Source organism: Aotus nancymaae, unplaced genomic scaffold, assembly GCF_030222135.1.
Source record: "Aotus nancymaae isolate 86718 unplaced genomic scaffold, 86718_ANA_hifiasm-v0.15.2.pri h1tg000019l, whole genome shotgun sequence".
NCBI classification, from domain to species: Eukaryota; Metazoa; Chordata; class Mammalia; order Primates; family Aotidae; genus Aotus; species Aotus nancymaae.
Window position 1 is genome coordinate 23,638,616 of NW_026988431.1, and position 21,676 is coordinate 23,660,291.

Sequence of the window (21,676 nt, forward strand, 5' to 3'; positions counted from 1 at the left end):
GAACAGTTGTATGAAGCACGATTTCATTGTATTGACCATTCCACTTTATTAACACTTATATTAGTATTATATATAACTTAGATTAAAAATAACAGCTAAAAAATACAACAAAATAGAATGTATTGGCATAATAAATAAGAAGAGGAGATGATCTGCATGTACAAAGAACGTGTCTATGAAGAACCAGGGTAAAAGAATAACAAATGAGGAAGGCATATGGAGACAGGTTTCATTTGCATTCTATCATATTTTGGTGGCATATGGATTAGTCTGCAACACCAATTAATTGCTTTTCTTTATGATGATACTTTAACTTAAAACTGAGAAGTTGAGTAAAAATAGAAATAAAGTAAGTCTAACTCTTTACATAGACCTGCTATGAACCAAGAGACAGAATGCAAGTAATCATTCAAAATTTAGTATATTTGCTAACTTTGGGGAAGGAAGTAGGCAGAAATTATTAAGATAAAGCTCATGGTTTTCCAAGTAGTCGTTTTGTCTTATTATTTTAAGAAATAGTATGTTAAGTCAGTACACTTTGCAGTGCTCACCCATTCTGGGCACTTAATAGGATTGCACCTGCTTGTCCCTGTGATCTGTGAGAATCATATGACTAATTCTCTCTAGTGCATTTTGACTGAAAGTGATGTATATGTATTGCCACTGCAAGACCATCCACAGCTCTCTTTCCCTCTGTCACCTTGAACAAAACCTCCCTGCCAACTCATGATAGACAGGAAGTGTGAATGATAAATCAGCTTTTGCTGATATAAGCTTCTGAGATTGATGCTTATCACAGCATAACAGTGCACAGTTGGAAAACGCTTAGGCCCACAGCTGGGACTCAGTCTCCCATGGAGCCACCTGCTGCCACTAGAATGGTCCCAGGACACCAGACCCTATGACTGGGTACCTACCGTACGTGGGTCTACTTTGCTTTCATTTCCAGGCCAGTGTGATATGATACAACAATATTCCATGTCCTCAAAAAAGTTCAAGATAGCTTTTCACATAAATTTCTTACACAAACAAGTGACCAGAAATCAAAGCAAAGTGATCTCTTGCTTTAGGTCTCCTGTCCCTGAAACTATATGATAATACCTTTCAGATTTCAAGCCTCAGTTTATCTTTTCAAGTGGTTTAGGGTCAAGAAATTGTTGATATTAATTGCCAAAATAGTGGTAGAAAGAGACATAAAACCTAAGATAATCTAGTAGTAGCTATCAGTCTAAGTATGGTAAATTTGCTTGTAATGGTTTTTATTTTTTTATTTATTTTTTTTTTTTGAGACGGAGTTTCGTTCTTGTTACCCAGGCTGGAGTGCAATGGTGCGATCTCGGCTCACCGCAACCTCTGCCTCCTGGGTTCAGGCAATTCTCCTGCCTCAGCCTCCTGAGCAGCTGGGATTACAGGCACGCGCCACCATGCCCAGCTAATTTTTTTGTATTTTTAGTAGAGACGGGGTTTCACCATGTTGACCAGGATGGTCTCGATCTCTTGACCTCGTGATCCACCCGCCTCAGCCTCCCAAAGTGCTGGGATTACAGGCGTGAGCTACCGTGCCCGACTGCTTGTAATGGTTTTGAGAAATGATTGTTAAAATCTATATAGGTAAGACAACATATCCTGGACAGGCATCATATAGTGTGTTCTAGAACTTTTCTCTCAATATTGCCTTTTTATGTATCATACATAGTCTTTCTGTAATCCACAGGCTATCTTCTTTAGATAAAGAAGTATCACATTTACTCCTGTTAATGCCCACGATTTGGCCATATAATGAAAGAGGGCAGGATTCAGCTTAGTCTTTAAAGAGGTAACAATTAAGCCTGTGCCAGATGTTTATAAAAGACATCATTATACTTCTTTACTGAAATATGAAAACTAGTAGAAAGTTTTAAAATTGACCTCACTTCATTATTAGTAGTACCATTATTTTGAGGATAGGTATTGTTTTGTCTTGAAGAGAAAATAAAACATTTTGATACTTTTAATTTTTTATGCTTTATTTTACATGATAATATAAATGATATCCAGTACTTAGCTTTCTAGAAGTCTATTTTTAGGTGGTCATTCTTCTGTTAAATAAGTTTTTATTTGTTTTAGTGCTGTTAGTCATGTTCTATGATTGTTGCTGAATCATTTTTCTAAGAATATCTTTGTTAAGGTTAAAATATACAAAAAATAGAGTATAAGAAAAATTCTCAGCCTAGGCAACATAGCGAGACCTCATGTCTACAACAAATTTAACAAAAATATTAGCCAGGCATAGTGGCATGCACCTGTAGTCCCAGCTACTAGGGAGGCTGAGGTGGGAGGATCACTTGAGCCCAGGAGTTAAAGTCTGCAGTGAGCTATGATTGTGCCACTGCATTCCAGCTTGGGCAGCAGAGCCAAGCCCCTGTCTCAATAAACACATAAAGAAAAGAAAAAGAAAAACTTTAAATTGACTTGTCTAGGTGAATAAGTTCTAATATTTAAGCACACCAACCAACTAGAAGTATTTTTGTAAGTTTCCTGATAAACAGCATATTTTGCTATGATTTGTAATAATTATAATACATACCAACCTCCAAAGATCTAAAAGTATCCATGGTTCAGAATCCTCTCTAAACCACAGGAAATCAAAAAAAGGTCTGAGCTCAAAATCTCTGCATAAAACAGGGTATATAATGAGATACTCCCCAACCTGAAGGCTCACAGCACTACAGGGGCGTGACCATCCTGTGTCTTTATGACCCCTGTATGCGTTCATCATTGCCCTTTGATAGTTTGAACATATACTATGGTCATACTAATGGAATTTATTTTTGTAATATTCACTGATCTATTGTTTATCATGACAAAATACCAAGAAGTGTCAGATAAATGAAAACAAATTTGAAAGCAGACTCTTACTTCTAGACAACTTGAGAACTGCCTGACTTATTTCAGGTCATGATCTATAAATTATAATTTAAGACATTATATCTGTTTAAGAAATATAAGAGAGCAATCCCAATGAGGATGTCCCATAAGTGAAACTGGAAGGGGGAAAAGTTAAGTAATTAAACTAAACTAAAATATCTCATCCACATGAGATCCAGAATAAGATTAAATGCCATATGAACAGTAAAGACAGTAAACAAAATGGTTTTAGAGGACAGACCACCATGGGCTGTGCTGGTCTAGACAAGCTTCCTGTGAGAGATAGATTTGAACCACCAACATATTTCTTCTCCCATTAAATACAACCAATATTTTCCCTTAGGAAAATAGCTTCCTAGGATGGGTAGTAGTGGTGGATATTGAGTAGGCAGTCAACAATACCTTCCATAGGAGTTCTCTCCCTCACATCCCCTCACACATCCAGAATAGTTGGAATTGTATCAAGTTGCTTTGGGTAAAAATAAGAGAAAGTATTATCTCAAATTAGGAGATTTGTTGTTTATTATTTCACATAACAAGAGTCCTGAAATAGGTCTGTGGTTGTATAATTCAGCTGTTCAGTAGCATCACCATCTTTCCACTCTGCCATCCTTAGTATGGTAGCTTTATCCTCAACTTGCTCCCATCGCTTTCTCTCAAAGGGGCTGACACAGAGCCAGTTATATCACACACACGTGCGTGCACATCCCTTCTAGAGAATTCTACTTAGGAATTCCCCAGTGGGCTTTCCTTCCCATATCACTGACCAAAATTAAATCCCATGCCCACTTCTAAGCCAGTCTCTGGTAAGGAGAAAGGTTAAGAGAGACCCATGACTGAGGACCAGCAGTTGGGGGGATGTGATGTGGCAGCCCAACAATTTGATAGGTGAATTACCCTTGAAGTATTAATTGCCAGAATGGTTTATTTAATCCTTTCCTGAAGGATTTGCATTTGAAAAGAGCCAGTTCTGCTGCAATCAGTCATATTTTACCGGTGGATTTTCAGGCAACTGGAGTTAAATTGGTGGTTGGAAGGGAGAAATTGAGCAGAGCAACCTTCCCAGAAGAGTAGAATTTTCCTAATTATGTGATTTTCTTTTCAGTTGGTGACGTATACTTCCGTGGAAAACATATTATGTGGAAAGCATTGACTTCATTGGATTTCTTTATAAGCTTAGGGATGGAATTGGAAACTGGCATCTAGAATTCATCTAATTATAGGATTTTCACATCAAAAATACATATATGTAATTTCTTCTGGTTTAATCAGTGTTAATGATAGCTGGATTAAAGTACAGTCCCATTTAAAATATATTCCCACTTAATATAGTTTATTGAAATGAATAGATGATATAAAATGAATTTAAACATGAACAGTTTAAGTCTCATGAGAGGAATTTTATCTAAGACCAAATTAACCTGGATATTTGAAACATACATTTAGTCATTCAGTGTTTTATAAACCTTGTTTACAATCTGTCTTCCAGTAGATGTACTCAAGGTCAGGAAGGGCATACTATATATCTTTGTGAGTCAGTTCTTTCCTTCTTTCTCCATCTTTTTGCATCACCCAAATCAGGTAATTCCATTGCAAAGAAATGTGAACATCAAAGGGAGCATCATCAAAAGCCCTCCATTTTCAACAGTTTTAGCATGACATTTTAATTTAGCTTTTGTAAACAGGTTTTATAACCAACTTTTTAACATCCTTATGCTACAATAATTTTTTTTAATTAAAAAAAATCTGAGAAGCCTATCAGAGCAGAATCACAGGAAATGGAGTTCTGCAATGTCCTTTGCAGAACAGTGCCCTTTGGGTTCAGTGAAACACTCATTCACCTCATGCTGGGTCTTCTTCCTCCATCTCTTAACATCATCTCCATCCTCTCTATAAAATGCAAAGATGCCAGATTGTACCCATGCTGAATACTGCCCGGGGGTATAGACAATGGTTTGGGGAAATCTCAAGTGAAGCAATTAGAAATATTTACAATCCCAGGCCAGAAATATTTTGTGGGTTTGAATCATACTAAATTAAATGTGTTATTGATAGCATTTGCTTCTTTCTAGTGACCTTTCTTGAAACTTGACATTTATTTATTCTTTCAGTGCCACATTGCCTTGGGGACAGTTATTTGTACCCTAAAGTGCAGATGTGCATGACAGGGAAGGAAACGAGGGCTTTGACTTGTCCTGGGCAGTTGGAGGTCAGCCAAGGCCAGAGGCCAGATTGCAGAGTCTGTGAGGTTGTCCTCTTCCTTCCCACTCAGTGGCATCACCACCCTCTCCTAGCAGTGTTTTCCTGCTTTTAAACCTCCTATCCCTGGCATCTCATTATTTATCCTTTGAACACCTATGTAAGCTTTTCCAGGAATTTATACTTTTAATCCATTGAGCTCTCACTGCAGAAAGAATGGCTTTGGTTCTGTCATAGGCCTGTTGGTAAAGGGAGGATCCGTATCAGGCAAGTGGCCTTCCCTTTGCCCCTGAAAGCTTAAGGCTAAGGACCCCCCTTTTGGCTGTTCCTCATAGCTAGAGCTGCTATGCCCAGAGGGTCAGTTGAAGGCTTAGGCACTATATTAGTCTATTCTCACATCGATATCAAGAACTACCTGAGACTGGGTAATTTATAAAGAGAAGAGTCTTAATTGACTCACAGTTCTGCAGGCTGTAGAGGAAGCATGGCAGGGGCTGGAGGGGGTGGGGGGTCCTCAGGAAATTTACAGCCATGGCAGAAAGCAAAGAAGGAGTCAAGTCTTAAATGGTTAGAGAAGGAGGAAGAGAGAATGAGGGGGGAAGTGGAACACACTTTTAAACAACCAAATCTTGTGAGAACTCACTCACTATCATGAGAACAGCAAGGGAGAAATCCACCCCATGATCAAATCACCTCCCACCAGGCCCTCCTCCAACTCAGAAGATTACAATTCAAGATGAGATATGGGTGGGGACACAAATCCAAATAATATTATCCTGTACCATACCTGGCTTCTCCCAAATTTCATAACCTTCTCACATTGCAAGATATAATCCTCCATTTTCAACATTCCTAAGTCTAAACTCATTTCATCCTTAACTCAAAAGTCCACAGTCCAGAGTCTCATCTGAAACAGGCGAGTGTCTTCCACCTATGAGCCTGTAAAATCAAAAACTAGTTACTTCCAAGTTACAATGAGGGTATAGGCACTGGGTAAATATGCCCATTCCAAAAGGGAGAAATCAGCGAAAACAAAGGGGCTATAGGCCCCGTGTAAGTCTGAAACCCAGCAGGGCAGTCATTAAATCTTAAAGCTCTAAAATAATCTTCTTTGACCCCATGTCTCACATCCAGGTAACATTCATGCAAGGGGTGGGCTCCCAAGGCCTTGGGCATCTCAGCCCCTGGGGCTTTACAGGGTACAGCCCCTTCAGCTGCTTTCACAAGCTGGCATTGATTGACTGTGGCATTTCCAGGCACACATTGCAAGCTGTCAATGGATCTACCATTCTGGGGTCTAGAGGAAAGTGGCCCTCTTTTCACAACTCCACTAGGCAGTGCCCCAGTTGAGACTCTGTGTGGAAGCTCCATCCCCACATTTCCCCTCCGCACTGCCCTAGTAGAGGTTCTCTATGAAGGCTCTGCCCTGCAGCAGACTTCCACCATCCAGCAGTTTCCATACATCCTCTGAAATCTAGGTGGAGACTCCCAAGGCTCAACTCTTGTTCTCTGCACACCCACAGGCTTAATGCCATATGGAAGCTACCAAGGTTTATGGCTTGTGCCCTCTGGAGCAATGGCCTGAGATATCTTAGGCCCTTTTAGCCATGGCTGGAACGGGAGCAACTGAGATACAAGGAGCAATGTCCCAAGGTTATGCAGGGTAGCAGGGCCCTGGGCCCAGCCCACAAAACCATTCCTACCTTCTCAGCCTCTAGGCCTGTGATGGAAGGGGCTGCCACAAAGGTCTCTGAGATGTCTTTGAGGCATTTTTCCCATTATCTTGGCTATTAACATTCGGCTCCTCTTTACTTATGCAAATTTCTGCAGCCAGGTTGAATTCCTCCCAGGAACATGGGTTTTTCTTTTCTACCATATGGCCAGGCTGCACATTTTCCAAACTTTATGCTCTGCTTCCCTGTTATATAATTTCCACTTTCAGATCATCTCTTTGCTCATGCATATGACCATATGCTGTTAGAAGCAGCCAGGCCACATTTTGAATGCTTTGCTTCTTGGAAATCCCTTCCACCGGATACCCTAAATTGTAACTCTCAAGTTCAAAGTTCCACAAATGTCTAGAGCAGGGGCACAATGCCACCAGTGTCTTTACTAATGCATAACAAAATTGACCTTTACTCTAATTCCCAGTAAGTTTCTCATCTTGATATGAGACCACCTCAGCATGGACTTCATTGCCCATATCATTATCACATTTTGGTCACAACAGTTTAACAAGTTTCCAGGAAGTTCCAAACTTTCCCTCATCTTTCTTTCTTTCTTCTGAACTCTCCAAACTGTTCCAATCTTCCAATCTCTGCCTGTTACCCAGTTCCAAAGTTACTTCCACATTTTCAGGTATCTGTAGCAATGCCACACTCCTAATACCAATTTTCTGTATTAGTCTGTTCTCATATTACCATAAATAACTACCTGAGACTAGGTAATGTATAAAGAAAAGGTTTTAATTGGCTCAGAGTTCCAGATGCTGTACAAGAAGCATGGCTGGGGAGACCTCAGGAAACTTACAATTATGGAAGAAGGTGAAGAGGAAGGATTCACATCTTATACAGCCAGAGAAGGAGGAAGTGAGAGTGAATGGTAGGGTGGTGCTACACACTTTTGAAAACCAAATTTCATGAGAACTCATTATCACAATAACAGCAAGGGGGAAATCGACCCTCATGATCCAAATGATCCAATCACTTCCCACCCTGCCTCTGCTCTAACACTAGGGACTACAATTCAAGATGACATTTGATCATAGACACAAATCCTGATGACATTTGGACAGGGACACAAATCCAAACCATATCAGGCGCCTTTACCAAAGCTTTCTCTCTCTTCCTCATCTCTGCTATTTCACTTCACAGCTTTCTGCCCCAAGTTGTCCATCTGTCAGAAGTTAGTACACCTGGAAGTATTGCTGGCAGTAAGCACTAGGAGGAATGAGAATATAGAAAAGTTGTACTCTACATAATTTTTTTGTTCTCAAGTAACAAACAGTTCCAAGTGAATTAGAAATTTTAGTTAATCCGTTTTGTTAATGGTCAACATATACCCAAAGTATTTCACAACACCAGTGTGTGCCTTGTGTATGTCTGACTCATATAGTTTGATTCCCCATCAGAATTCTGCAGGGGTCCCTTCTCCCTAAAATAAATCCCTCAATTTTGAGGTATAGCCTGTAGAGCCCTTTACAGTCTCACCCTGTTCAGCCTTATCATCAATCCTCCCTTCTGCTCCTCTGCGGCCCCTCAGGAATGCACAGCTGTTTCACTTCCCTCAAAGCAAGCGTGCTTTCTCACACTTCTGTGTTGTTTTCCTTCACTGTCTCTTCTGACCAGAGTGATTCATGTAGCCACAAAACTGATAAAGTTCCTTCCCTTCCAGTGTCAGCCCAAGCCCCTTGTGTCCCACGGAGCCTTCTCTGCTAGGAGCCTTCAGCACTTGCAATAGATAGCTGGGGCCCTAGTTAAGCTGCAGATTTCAGAGCCCCTACCCAAACCTAAAGCAGCAGCATCTTGAGATGGAGGGTGTCCTACATAATCTGCAAATGCTTCCCTGTTTTGAATGTCAGAGAACTACTTGTGTTTACTTATAAGGCTCTTGCAGGCACTTGTCACTGTATCCTCTGTGCCAGATATTGTGTCTGGCACTCAGTAAACGTTTAGGAATAAATGAATGCTGTTGAGGGTTTTGTGGGTTTTGCAAGTATTGAGATGTCTTAGGCTTTGCTCTGGCGTCCTCTAGAGCCTGAAAAGTTGCCTCATTTCTCAGCGGCATTTACCATTTATTTAAAAAGCTAATAGGAATTGTTGGTATTTAGTGAGAGACAGGGTATAACTTAAGGGATGAATTAGCAAAAGTATGATACGCATATGAATAAACCAGATAATTTACGAAATTTTTTCCTTCTCACCTGTTTTTCTTTCCCAAAGTCTCAGAAGTGGTTATGTTTATGTTAAATATCAAGGCTGTTCCAACACTTACTTGCTTCTACCAATTCTAACTTAAAGTAGTTCTTAAACTGTGCTTGATCCTCAGCTCGGATTTGCTGCAGGGTACAGTTTTTTGTTTGTCTCTATTGGGACATGGTAGAGGCCATTTAGCCCAGAGAATAAGTTGTGCAAGTGTGTGCATTTTATCCTCACACAGATCAATTAGCTTTGTCATAAGAAAAACAATCTTGGCTCAGGCCCTTCTATCTGGGTCAGCCATTGTGCAGATGCCTACCCTTGGTGCCAGGAACAGCAAGGGAGAGCACGCAGATGGTTTTGCCCAGCCAGCATTACTATGAGAAACTCAGCTGGAGGCCCTGGTGCTGGCCGGCTGGTTTCATCAGTTGGTCTTATCATGTGTAAGTGGTGAGAGGGAAAACCCTTGTTAAGTAGAGTAACATCTGTGCTTATTGTCCTGGTGGAGGAGAAAACTATCTAAGTTTCCAAATGATTGGTCAGGTTGTCTAATTATAAAAACACAACACAGAAATGACAGCATAAAAGCCCAAAAGATGGGAGCATTTCTCCACTAATACCATTTAATTAGACTCCCATACATAAGCCCTTCTAGGAGACACCTTTTTTCCCAGTTAAAGTGTTCAAAAAACAGGCAGTTGCCTTAATAAATATGTTTGACACTTATACCATTTGAATTTTTACAGGGCTAAGAAGACATACCATATGCATATAATTATTTAAAACTGCAGTTACAGGACTTTTGCAAATAATGAGGTTTGTAACTCTGCAAGCGAGGTTTTATTCTTCCTCTGGTTACACCTATGTGAAGTTGGTCCTAATTAAAGGTTTTATTTCAACTTCTAGTATATTTATTCCAGATTGTAAGCTTATTTACTTTACTTTAGAATTTGTAGCACATGATCCTGTTTTTTTGGCACCATTCTTGTCTTTTCTGATCATTATTTTTTGTAGGCAACTTCTAGGAAAGCAAAATTAGATTAAAATAGCTCATAATATTAAAATGGCAGTAGGTATAAAAGCATGTTTCTAAGGGCTAAAAGTTCTTAAATATTACTTATGATTTTTCTAAAGATATCTTCAGAAAATCAGGGATGAATTTAAATACTATGAATTATGGAAGTATTTTTGCCATTTCCTTTTCATTGCATTTTATGTTTCAAAAGCATATTTTATTGTCTGATACTTAATACACAGCCTATGTTTGTCAAAAGTTACAGAAGAGAGCATGCCTAATCCAACAAAATTAATTCATATTTCACTTGTGTTTTTTAACGAGCAATTTTATAAATGTTTGTGTTTACAGTAGAATAAACTGATATCTAATGTTCTAAGAATTCACTCTAAATAGAATAATAGAGCTGCTCAGTACAAAACTAACTCAAGGAGGTTGGAAAGCTCTCCTGGAAGCTTGTCACCCTGATTCTCTCCTGCTGCATCCTACTCCATGTTGAGAAGAGGTCTTTTGGACTGTCACCAAATATGCATCTAACCATGCAGCCATCTGTTAAAATTGCCTTAGATCAGATAGATAGTAAAGTACTTCACAATCTTCGTAGAATGATGGGAAGATGTATTTAGAAGTAAATATTAATAGGAGGAGGGCATGAGATGAGTTATTTAAATACTTGCCATCCAAATTGTGGTCCATGGACCAGCTGGATCCTGTCCCCTGGGAGATTGTTAAAAATGCAGAATCTTAGGCCCCACCCCAAACCTACTCAGACTCTGCATTTTAACAAGATCCCCAGGTGATTTTTGTTCATATTAAAGATTAAAAAGAACTGACATTAATAACATTAATTGAATACCAAGTCAGGAATGAGATTTTCTACATATAAAGCAAGCTTCAAATATATCCTAGTGTGAGCATGTTTTCCTTGTAAATGGTGGCTAAGTGTTAATAGTTATAGGACACCTTCTATAAGTCTGTCCTCCGTTCCAAGCATTTTACATGTATTAGCTAGTTTAATCCTCAAGCAATGCTATAAGGTCACTGCTAGAATTCCTTCCCATTTTACACATAAGAAAACTGAGGGATATAGAGTCTGCGGTTAGCACCATCTACAAAAAAAGTTATTAGTCATAACTGGGCAATGAAAAATTTCTGCCTCATCAGGTAGAGCTGAAGAATAAAAACGGGTAAGAAATGAAGGTCTTTTTTACTCCCTAAATAAAACTTACAAGCAACAGCTGAATATAAAGGGAAATTTCTTTCCCTTAATTTTGCGAGCCTTACATGCACTATTTTTAAAATATTTGTAATCCATACCCCATATGTCGCACCCACGGCAAGCATGTGATCTGAATTAATTATTTTAACCTGCCAACACCTGACTCCAAAAAGAGATTTGGAACTCTTCACATGTAAACCAATGAAGAGAATGTGGAGTTGATATATAATTTGTCAATTCCAGGGATATGCTATAAGTCACGTAGCAATTTGGTAGAGAAATTTTTTGCGGGGAAAAATAAAGGTTTCTCCCTATACCTGACCTTGTGGGTCTATCCCTGCAGCCCTTCTTGGGCTGTGGCAGAGAAGGGATTGATGAATGATCTCTATCTAATCTATTAGAGCCAGGGAAGCTGGCAAAGCCTGACTCATGCCTCACCTGGCCACCCCAATTTTATCAACAGGCAATTTTTAACTTTATAAGGAGTTGGTATTTTTAATGTAAGGGTTTTATCCAAGTTTCTGAAGGAAATTAAAAGAGTGAAAACTGATACAAAATCCTGTTGAGTTTAGGTTTTAGTGGCTTTGCTGTAGCCTTCAATAGTCAGGAAGGAGTACTGCTAGGACAGGTCGATGTGGGGTAGAAGGAAAAGGGCTCAGTGATTGTTAGGAAAACCCATCCTCTCAGGACAACTCCAGTGTCCCCTGGCATGTGAGTGTGTCAGTGGTGGGACACCACAGTGCTTCAGTGGCTGAAAAACAAGGAAACCTACTAGTGGGATTTCTGCTACTGGCCAGCTACCTAGCCAGAAGAAGTGACTTTACTTGTAAACAAGGAAAGGTTGAAATAAATGATCTCCAAAGACACTTCCAGTTCTGAAATGATATAATTTGATAGCATAAATTTGACATCTTGAGCTTTGAATTTCAGTTCAAAATGTCTAAAGGCCATTTCCATTTAACTTGTTTGTTTACATCCGGTCAAAAATGGGAACTGTTATTTACTGGGGGATTTGTAAGCATCTTTATTTTTAAAATATCTTTAAGAATCACTTTATTTCTAGGCAACCCATAAAGAACAGCAGCCACTGACATTCTCACTTTAATCACATAGAAGGAAGCCTTTTACCATAATAGTACTGTACTACTCAGGGTTTGCACATGGGACAAAATGTGCTAATTATTTACCTTTTTTACAACTTATTTTATAGAAGCTTTTCTTAGTATTTAGTGTCATTTAAAGTACAGATTTGTTTTGAGTATAGAATGTTATTTGGGGCTTGGTTTAGAATCAGTTACCTCTTTTTTCTCCTCAGCAATCACCTTTCACTTTTTTCTTCTCTATATGTTATTTGCATTATTTGATTTTCTTATTGCAAAAATATCCAATTTTAATGCAGAAAATCCATAGAAAATTAGCAAAAAGGAGAGAAAAATATCACCCATAATTCCACTATTTTGAGAAAACCAATATAAACTATTTGGTGACTATCTTTCTATTATTTTTTTCTATGCATATACATACATATATATATATTTTTTTTAATCAGAATCTTTCTTTACCTACTACTTTATAACCTGTTTTCCCAATTAGTATGTGATATGTTATTGTTAAATGTTCTCCTATAAAGATATTTTTAAAGGTTGCATAAGTTGAGCCCAGTGGCTCATGCCTGTAATCCCAGCACTTTGAGAGGCTGAGGCAGGCAGATCACTTGAGGTCAGGAATTCATGACCAGCCGACCAATATGGTGAAACCCCGTCTCTACTAAAAATGTATTTTTAAAAAAACTTAGCTGGGCCTGATAGTGGGCGCCTGTAATCCCAGCTACTTGGGAGGCTGAGGCAGGAGAATCACTTGAACCCGGGAGGCAGAGGTTGCAGTGAGCAAAGATCACACAACTGCACTCCAGCCTGGGTGACAAAGCAAGACTCTGACTCAGAAAAAATAAACAAATAATAAGTTTGCATAGTATACTGTTTATAAATCTTCCAGAAATTACCCAAATCACCCATCATTAGACATTGAGGATTTCTTTGGTGTGCATATGCCAATATGTGTGTATGTTGTGTGTATGAACGTGTGATAAATATCCTGGGAGTTCTTTTTGCATGCATTCATAATTCTTTGAAATAACTTTCTAGGATTGTATTAAAATTCAGAGACAACAAAATTTACATTTACTGAGTGTTTACCATACACTAAGCACTGTGCAAAGTATTTAATCTGGAAAACCTCATATAATTCAGTTCTCCAACAAGCACATGGGGTAGAAACTATTATTATCACCATTTTATAAACAGGAAACTGAGGCTCAAAGAACTTTGTTATCTGGTCAGAATCACAGAGAAGGTAAGTGTCAAGCCTAGTATATACTGATTTTAAAGCTTGTGATTTATATTCCAGCTTGTTCACCAGTATGGCTGTACAGCTTCACACCTCATGCCACTTATTATAATAGTCTTAAAGGGTCTTCTTTGTACTCTTCTTCCATTTTTTCTGGTGGTATCTTCCTCTGCTGATACCATATGCTTCTGACTTGGATTTCATTCACACCGTGTATGTGTTTTGCCCTTGTATACACCACAGCTTCCTCTGAACATCCGTGGCCTTTCCACTTTTTCTCCTCGAGACTTTCCATTTCCTTTACTTCCCACTTCTTGTTCACCCATCTGCTCAAGAAAGACTGGGCGTCTTTCCTGTCTTCTGGTTGCTATATTTAGCCTGTTCCTGCTGCCTACAGTTAGTGTTGGTTCCCTTGTCTGCTTCTCTTGTGATCTGAGGACACCCACTTAGAAGCTAAGCAGAACTCCACCTCAGTGCCGTTCCTGCCTCACTATTCTCCTGGAGTTTGAATTAGTCCATGGGCAGAAACACCACTGCAGCCTGTATAATCATCTGTCAGCATGGTGTGTGTTGGGGGCAGTGGCCACAGCAGTCTGCATGTCAAACCCCAACCCCAAAAACATAATTATATGAAGTGAAAATGCAATAGGGATGAACAGAAAAGGAAGGGAAGCCTTTCTGCTGAACCTCAGCTCCCACTATCCCCATGTTCTGGCTCGGCTCAATGACTGCCTCACTGCCCAGATGCCATACTTTCCTGACTCCTAAAACATCTTTCCTTATTATTTTGTCTAAGCCAAGACCCTCCTTCTTCAGGATCCCTCAAAAATACTAGAAAACCTCCTTTCCTTTCCACATACACAAATTGAAATCATCTTCCCTTTCCAGAATTGTGAGAAATCCCCTCTCATGTCTCTTCTACAGAACTTACTTAATCTTATACCTCTCGTGGCTTTCTCTGCAGGTTTGACCATCCTGTAAACTTCTAGAAGTCAGAGGCCATGTTTTAGTCATTATTGTATTTTACACAAGGCCTCACACAATACAAATGAACATCATTTTAAATAAGTTAATATGTGAACAAATAATAAACTATGAAAGTTTATCCTCTTTTTAAAAAAGAAATAGGAATACATTGAATCATTTAATAAAATTGACAAATTTAAACAACTGAGATATATAGCATTTATATAGAAGTATAATGATGCATCAACTATTTGGGGCAGAATGGCAGTAGAAATACCACTTATTAAAAAGCAAATTCAAAAAACTATTTCTTTAGATTATTTAGTCAAACAATCATTCAGCAAACAACAAAACAACACAGCCAGTCATATCTGAATGTTTTTGAAGGAAAACAATTTAATAAGCAATTTGACATTAGGACTCAGCATTACAACTGGTGAATCTCAGTTAAAGGAGATGGAAAAAGGGGATTATTCATGGGAAGGACCATAGTAATGAAGCACAGGAAGAAATGTGTACACAGGAGAGAAATAAGAGTAGCGGGCAAGTGACTTGGGTTCTCAAAGAGCTATCTAAACCTTAGCATGCACTTCCAGAGGATGTGGCCTACAGAGGAGACGACCATATTTCATTTAGGAGATAATGAGGGAATCTACCTCTGAGGTCTGTGTGAAGAGTAAACGTGTTAATACAGCAAAGCTCAGCATCTGGCATATTATAATCAACATAAAGGGATTTGATGCCAGTTATTTTTCTCTTCTGATAGAGTGGCCCTCATCTTCTGGTCCTTTCCTATAGCGCACCAAGTATGCTTGATGTTACACACTGTAGCCTGCATGTGGCCCAACTTCATCATCCTCTATCAATTTCTTGCCTTGCACATTAATTTGCTATCTAGAGTTTAAGATGGTGATGGGCTCTTAGCTTTAATTAATCTTTCTGGGCTAAGCTACATAAAGTTTTTAAACCAGAAACTAATGTTTTCCAACAGTGAATCATAAAACTTTGTATTTAAAATCCAATTTCACTGTCTTAATTTGATTATAACAAATTTTTTAAAAGAAAGAATAATTACCTTTATTGAGTGCCTGCTCTGTGCCAGACACTGTGTTCTCCATATATTCTCATTTTGTTCTTCCCCAGTCCTTCCAGGTGGGGTTGAATAAACCAGGAAATGAAGGAACTTGTCCAAGATTATACAGCTAATAACTGAGAAAAATAGGATTTGAACCCAGGTGTGTCTATTTCAGCATTCCATTTTTCCCTGCCCTACACCCTCCTATAATGGAAGCCACGACACACACATAAAAGTTAATATAATAAACATTTCTCTTCAGTGTCTTATTTATACATACCAATTATACTAACTGATTGGTTTCATAAAACCTCAAGGCAATTAGTCAAGCATTTTTATTACAGAGGACCAATTTAATGAAAACAAATAACTAAAGCTGTCAATGTCTAAAGCATTGTTAGTTGGGAGGAGTGTGGAGGATGAGAAGCTAAGATAAAAATGTAAAGTCGGTTCCCACAATTTTAGAAGCTTGATTCTTGGCTCTTTCTTTTATCTGTAATTATATAATATAGTGAAGAATAAATGACAAGCCACCCTTTTGCCTCCAAGTGATTCCATTTCTATTTATAAAGTCTGAGTGATAGTTGAAGGGTTTAGAAATGTTTTAAGATTAAGCAAACTCTAAAAGGATAATGCACTGGATTTCAAACTTCCAAATGGACGAGGTTCTTGGTATCTCAGCCTGCTTCAACCAGAGGAGTCCTCTTTTATCTCATGTATTTGGCTTTTATATAACCATCCCTTTGAAAAAGAAGGTTTAAATGATTCAAAGTTGTCTTTTCCATGCGTTTATAATGAGACAAACAGATTCTGTTTGTCTCAAGATCTACTTGGGTTTTAGGTATTCAGATGCTCTTCAGTGGCTGCCACTAGAGCCCTAAGCAAAAATTGCAAACTTGGAAATTTGTGTTTTTACATCCCTGCATATTTGCCCAGCAAGTGCCCTGGACTGCTACACTCTTAGGACTTCTCATTAACTATACAAGTTAGAAGACCCCAGTCTCATCACAGTCTTTATTAAAGTAAAGTTCCTGCTAGAGCAATAAAATGTTTTGAGAAAGAGGTCCTCTTTAAGCTGATACTTTCTACCAGCTGTTCAACACCTCACTGCGAACAGGCTGTGCCTACATCTTGTGAAGTGCGTCTTATGAAGTTCTTCCTTCCCAGTTTACTTTCCTGTGCAAAAGAAAATAAATCCATTTAGGTACGAATGACTGCTGGGTATTAAAGCTCCCAACGGCTTTTGTATTTTAAAAGCAGTGGTGGCTAATCCAAATTAAACTAATGCGTAGAGTAAATGGAAGAGATGTTTTTAAGCCAAGAAGCATTGCATTCCTTGTGCCCCTTGTCGACTCTGGGCTGTCAGCACCCCAATTGGTAGCCACTTGTAAGGCAAAACACAGGCCATAGATTGGCCCTTTCTTTTCAAGACACTAGCAAACTCTGGCCTCGGTACAATTCTAGACTCAGCTAGTTGGAGTTTGTGTCTGCAGCAAACTGAAAAGGTAAATGGTTCAGTAGAGTAGACCAGGACCATACAACTTTCTTTTTCCGGTTACTAGTTTGTAAGTTCCTTGGAAGCAAAGCCTCTAACTTTTCCATTCACCTGAGAGTACTGAATTTAGGTCCAGAGTGGATAGAGAATTACTTAAGGTCCCATGACTTATTAATGGCAGGACCAGGAATAGAACATAGGTTTCCTCATGCCATATGCTAAGTTAGTGTTATTTTCATTCTGCCACTATTTCTGTTGTCTATTGCTACACAACAAGCCACTCCAAAGTTTAGTACCCCCCTCATAGGTCTGTGGATCAAGAATTTGACCAGAGCTCAGGCTGTTCTGTCTTCTGCTCCACATAGTATTGACTGGGACACTTACTGGGCTGGCTTCAGCTGGGTCGAGCTGAAAAGTCCAGAAAAACTTTATTCACATGTCTAGAACCTCTGTGCTTCTCATGTGGCCTCTTTCTCTCCATATTTTCTCTCCTTTCTTTCAGTATTGGGGCCTGAACTTCTTTATAGCATGGTAGCTATCTTCTAATGAAAGCAGAAGCTGGCAAGCCTCTTAAACTAGCCCAATATTAGCAGTTTTACTTCTGCTAGATGCTCTGGATCAATGCGAGTCATAGGCCAGTCCAGATACAAGGACGGGGGAATACATACTACCTAGTAATGAATGGAGCAACATGCACAGTCAGGGAGGGAAGAAATTGATGGTGGCCATCTTTGGAGACTAACCGCAACCATTATTAAATAGCAGATGCAGCCTTCTTTCTCTAATTCCTACAGTTTCCTGATCACCAGGGAAATTCAAGCCTGTGCAGAAACAAATGAGAAAAAGAAGTAGAAAAATGCCCTGAAATGCCTCATCTTTTTCTACCTTAATGCTCAGCTGCTAAGGAAGGCAACCCCACCTCCAAAATTATCTCTAATTATCCTTTGGCTAAGCCTCTTCTGGTAGTATTTGTTCTTATTTGAGCATTGGAGGAGAGGCTGCTGCACTTGTAGGATATGTAAAGAATGTGGTTAGTGCTTGTATAATCCTACAGTAGACATTTCATAATAATTTGTTTTTAAAGCTGTTACTACTACATCTGTTTTTTTGTTTGGTTTTGGGAATTTTTGGTTTTTTTTGAGACAGTCTTCCTCTGTCTCCCAGTCTGGAGTGCAGTGGCGTGATCTCAGCTCAGTGCAACCTCCACCTCCCAGGTTCAAGCGATTCTCCTGCCTTAGCCTCCTGAGTAGCTTTACAGGTGCTTACCACCACTCCTAGCTAATTTTTTGTATTTTTAGCAGAGACAGGGTTTCACCATGTTGGCAAGGCTGGCCTCAAACTCCTGACCTCAAGTGATCTGCCTGCCTCTGCCTCTCAAAGTGCTGGGATTACAGGCATGAGCCACCATGCCTGGCACTACATCTGTTCTGTGTCAGGTGTTTCAATGCCTATTCCTAAGGGCTAGTTCTTCAGGCAGAAGTTAAAAACAATAATTTTCAGTGCTGCACATGCGTATTGTTAAAATGGAATACATCTACAAGTAACCTTTTCAACTATTTCCATGTACAAGTCAAATTATAATCATTCTCTAAGAGAAACGATACCTTGGTAGGTTTTTCTTTCCTTCTTTTTTAATGATACAGAGGATTCTTATGGAAAAGGACAAGTAGATCTAAGACTGGAAAATCAATTTTCTAGCCTTTTCCAACGCTGACAATATCCTCTCTTGTATTCTAGCTTATTTGAGCAGCAATTTATGGGTTGCTGGGGCAAAACTTTTTTAAGCGCTTTAGGAAATCTCACATTTTAAGAGATTATTATTGTCTAGAAAATGATGAGATGTGTCTTTTTTTTTTTTTTTTTTAAACAGAGTCCAGGTTCCAGGCTTAGAGATTTGTCTTATAAAAATGGAAATCTTTGGTTTCCCAAACATGTGAAAAAAATGTAGTATTTTTGTACCAGCTGCTTAGGAAGTATAGTCCACTGAAATGCAAATTGCCCTCTTAATTTGTGTTGCTCAATGTTTATTGCAGATACATTGTGCACATTTTAAATACAAGGTTGTATATGCAAACAGTTACACATGGCCTAAAGCTACAATTCAATGAGGAAAAGTACAGACCTTTAACATTTTCCGTTTTACCCTTTTTCTGTTTTGTTGGTGGTGGCAGTTGCTGTTTTGATTTGTCTAGGTTTAAAAAGGTATCATGCTTCTTTAAACTAGTCTAGATCATTTAGAAAACTTTACAGATTTTATTTGACTATGTCTAAAAAATTTCCATATGTTTATCCCTTTACTTTAGGAAGAAGAATTAGAAGTCCAAATTTCCTTCCTTCAAGGACAGTTGAATGACCTGGATGCCATGTGCAAATACTGTGCAAAGGTGATGGACACTCATCTTGGTAAGTGAATTACTTTGGCCCTGGGAACAATGAGAGTCATCACAGTAATAGCCACTGGCATTACTTTGTTCTAGGCCCTGTGCTAAGCTGTTTACATGAGCCATCTTACTTAATCCTTACAACAGCCATATAATAGAAGTACTATTACTCTCTACATTATAAGATGAGGAAACCAAGGCATGGAAGAATTAAGAAAATGCCCCAAGATTATATCACTAGTAAATTAAGTGGAGATTGAAAATCAAGCAACCTGACTATAGGCTGGATGCAATGGCTCACACCTGTAATCTCAGCACTTTGGAAAGCAAAGGTGGGAAGATTTGAGGCCAGGAATTTGAGACCAGCCTGAGCAACACTGCAAGACCCTGTCTCTTCCAAAAAAAAAAAAAGTTTTTAAATTAGTTGGGCATAGTGGTACGTGCCCGTAGTCCCAGCTACTAAAGAGACTAAGATGGGAAGATTGCTTAAACCCAGGGGTTTGAGGTTGCAGCGATCTGTGAATGTGCCACTGTACTCCAGCCTGGGTGACAAAGTGAGACTCTTTCTCTAAACAAAAATGATAAATTTTTAAAGCAATCTGACTACAAATCTTAACTCCTGATATACTGTCCTTTGTAAATGTCTGTTTACCTCAAACAAAAATGAAATATTGAGTTTTTAAGATCAAATAATCAGCTTCTACCACTGTACCAACCTGTCAGTAATCACTAATGTCATTATTTTGACAATTCTTTTTTTAAAAAATTTACTTTTTAGCCACCTGCCTGAAATGCATGACCTTTTCTTTCTTCTGACTGTGCTTATATTCTAAGAAATGTCCCTGTTGGAAGTTCAGTTTGCAGGGGGGTCATGCATGTCATATTGGAAAGTCTTCAGGCACTGCTCTGCGTTTGTAAAAGGTTTTATATCTTGTATTAGAGATATCTTATGCTGGCTCATGTATGAATCACTTCAGTAACTCCATGCTGCTTACAAAAGCTTTTGCCATGCACTATTTTTACTATTTTTTAGCCCATTTATGGACATCTTTTGTTTCTTCGCCATCCAGTGTCTAAGATTGGTAGTTTATGAATACATTAGGAAACTAAGACATGTACTCTCATGGAAATGGCCAGTGTGCTGCTCTGTAGCATCGAGAAAGGGCAATACCAGGTATTGTAAGAAATCAGGATGCATCCCACCACTGAGGCAAAACCAAAGAGAATCCACCAAGGCCTCTGGGTCCTTCGTTGGAGGTAAACTCTCTGTCTTCAAACCCCAACAAGCTCCAAGCCATTACAAGTGACAACAATGGCTGTCATTTGGGTATAGCCTAAACCTACTGGCCTCAATAAAATAATAAATGTTCTCTTAAAAGATTTGGAGAGATGCCGATCTAGAAGGCTGGCTGCCTAACAATGTCTTATTAGCAGCTGGCTGGGTCCTATTCTACCCTCAGCCGTATTCCTACCCTCTCAACCACACCTGCACGGAAAGGACTCGAGGAAAAAACAGCAGGAGAAACCCTGGTAGATGATTGATAGGGTAGTATCTCTCATCACAGCAAGAAACATTACCCCTGTCACATTTGATCTCTTACAGACTCTGTTTATTAGTAAGCTGCTTGGTGATTATTTTAAAAATTCATATAGAGCTATGACCAAGCCACCAATTCAGCTGCTCACAACTTGCAGGGTCCAGTTAACAACAGTGAGTTCTGGTATGAGGAGGCTTTTCCTTCCATAGCTTAGCTTAGGGGAAGAACTACAGACTCTTGCCTTTAAAGGTACCACCTCACTTTGGGGACAGAAAACACAGGCTTTTAAAGGGGGCCTTGGCATGAACAGCATACAATGGAAGGAGCTAGCAGGTAAGGGTCTGTGTCAGTGGCTTCAGTGCCTTCTCTACCAGGTCCAGCTGGCACCAGCACAGGCAGGGCTAGGTTGTAAAGTGACTATTGTCTGAGATACTCTCCAGTAGAGGGAGAGTTTCATCTTGGACATACTTGATGTTGTAAATTGACTGTTGTCTCTCAAATAAATCTCTGGGTGGGAGAGATTTCCAGCTCTGGAGCTTCTACGCAAGCACATAGTTAGGTAAGCTTCCCCTGTAGGAAGTGTCTGGTAAAGAACAGATAAAGATTGCATGTAAAGAG

At 39.1% G+C, this 21,676-nt stretch overlaps 1 protein-coding gene across 1 annotated transcript in view; it reads left to right on the forward strand.

Annotated features, from left to right (window-relative positions):
• The window catches only part of TBC1D5 (TBC1 domain family member 5), a 561,805-nt gene that overhangs the window by 514,738 nt on the left and 25,391 nt on the right, over positions 1-21,676 (forward strand). Inside the window, exon 20 of the mRNA XM_012466733.2 lies at positions 19,443-19,542. Within this exon, the coding sequence (XP_012322156.2) occupies positions 19,443-19,542 (100 nt within the window). The remainder of the gene's footprint in view (positions 1-19,442; positions 19,543-21,676) is intronic.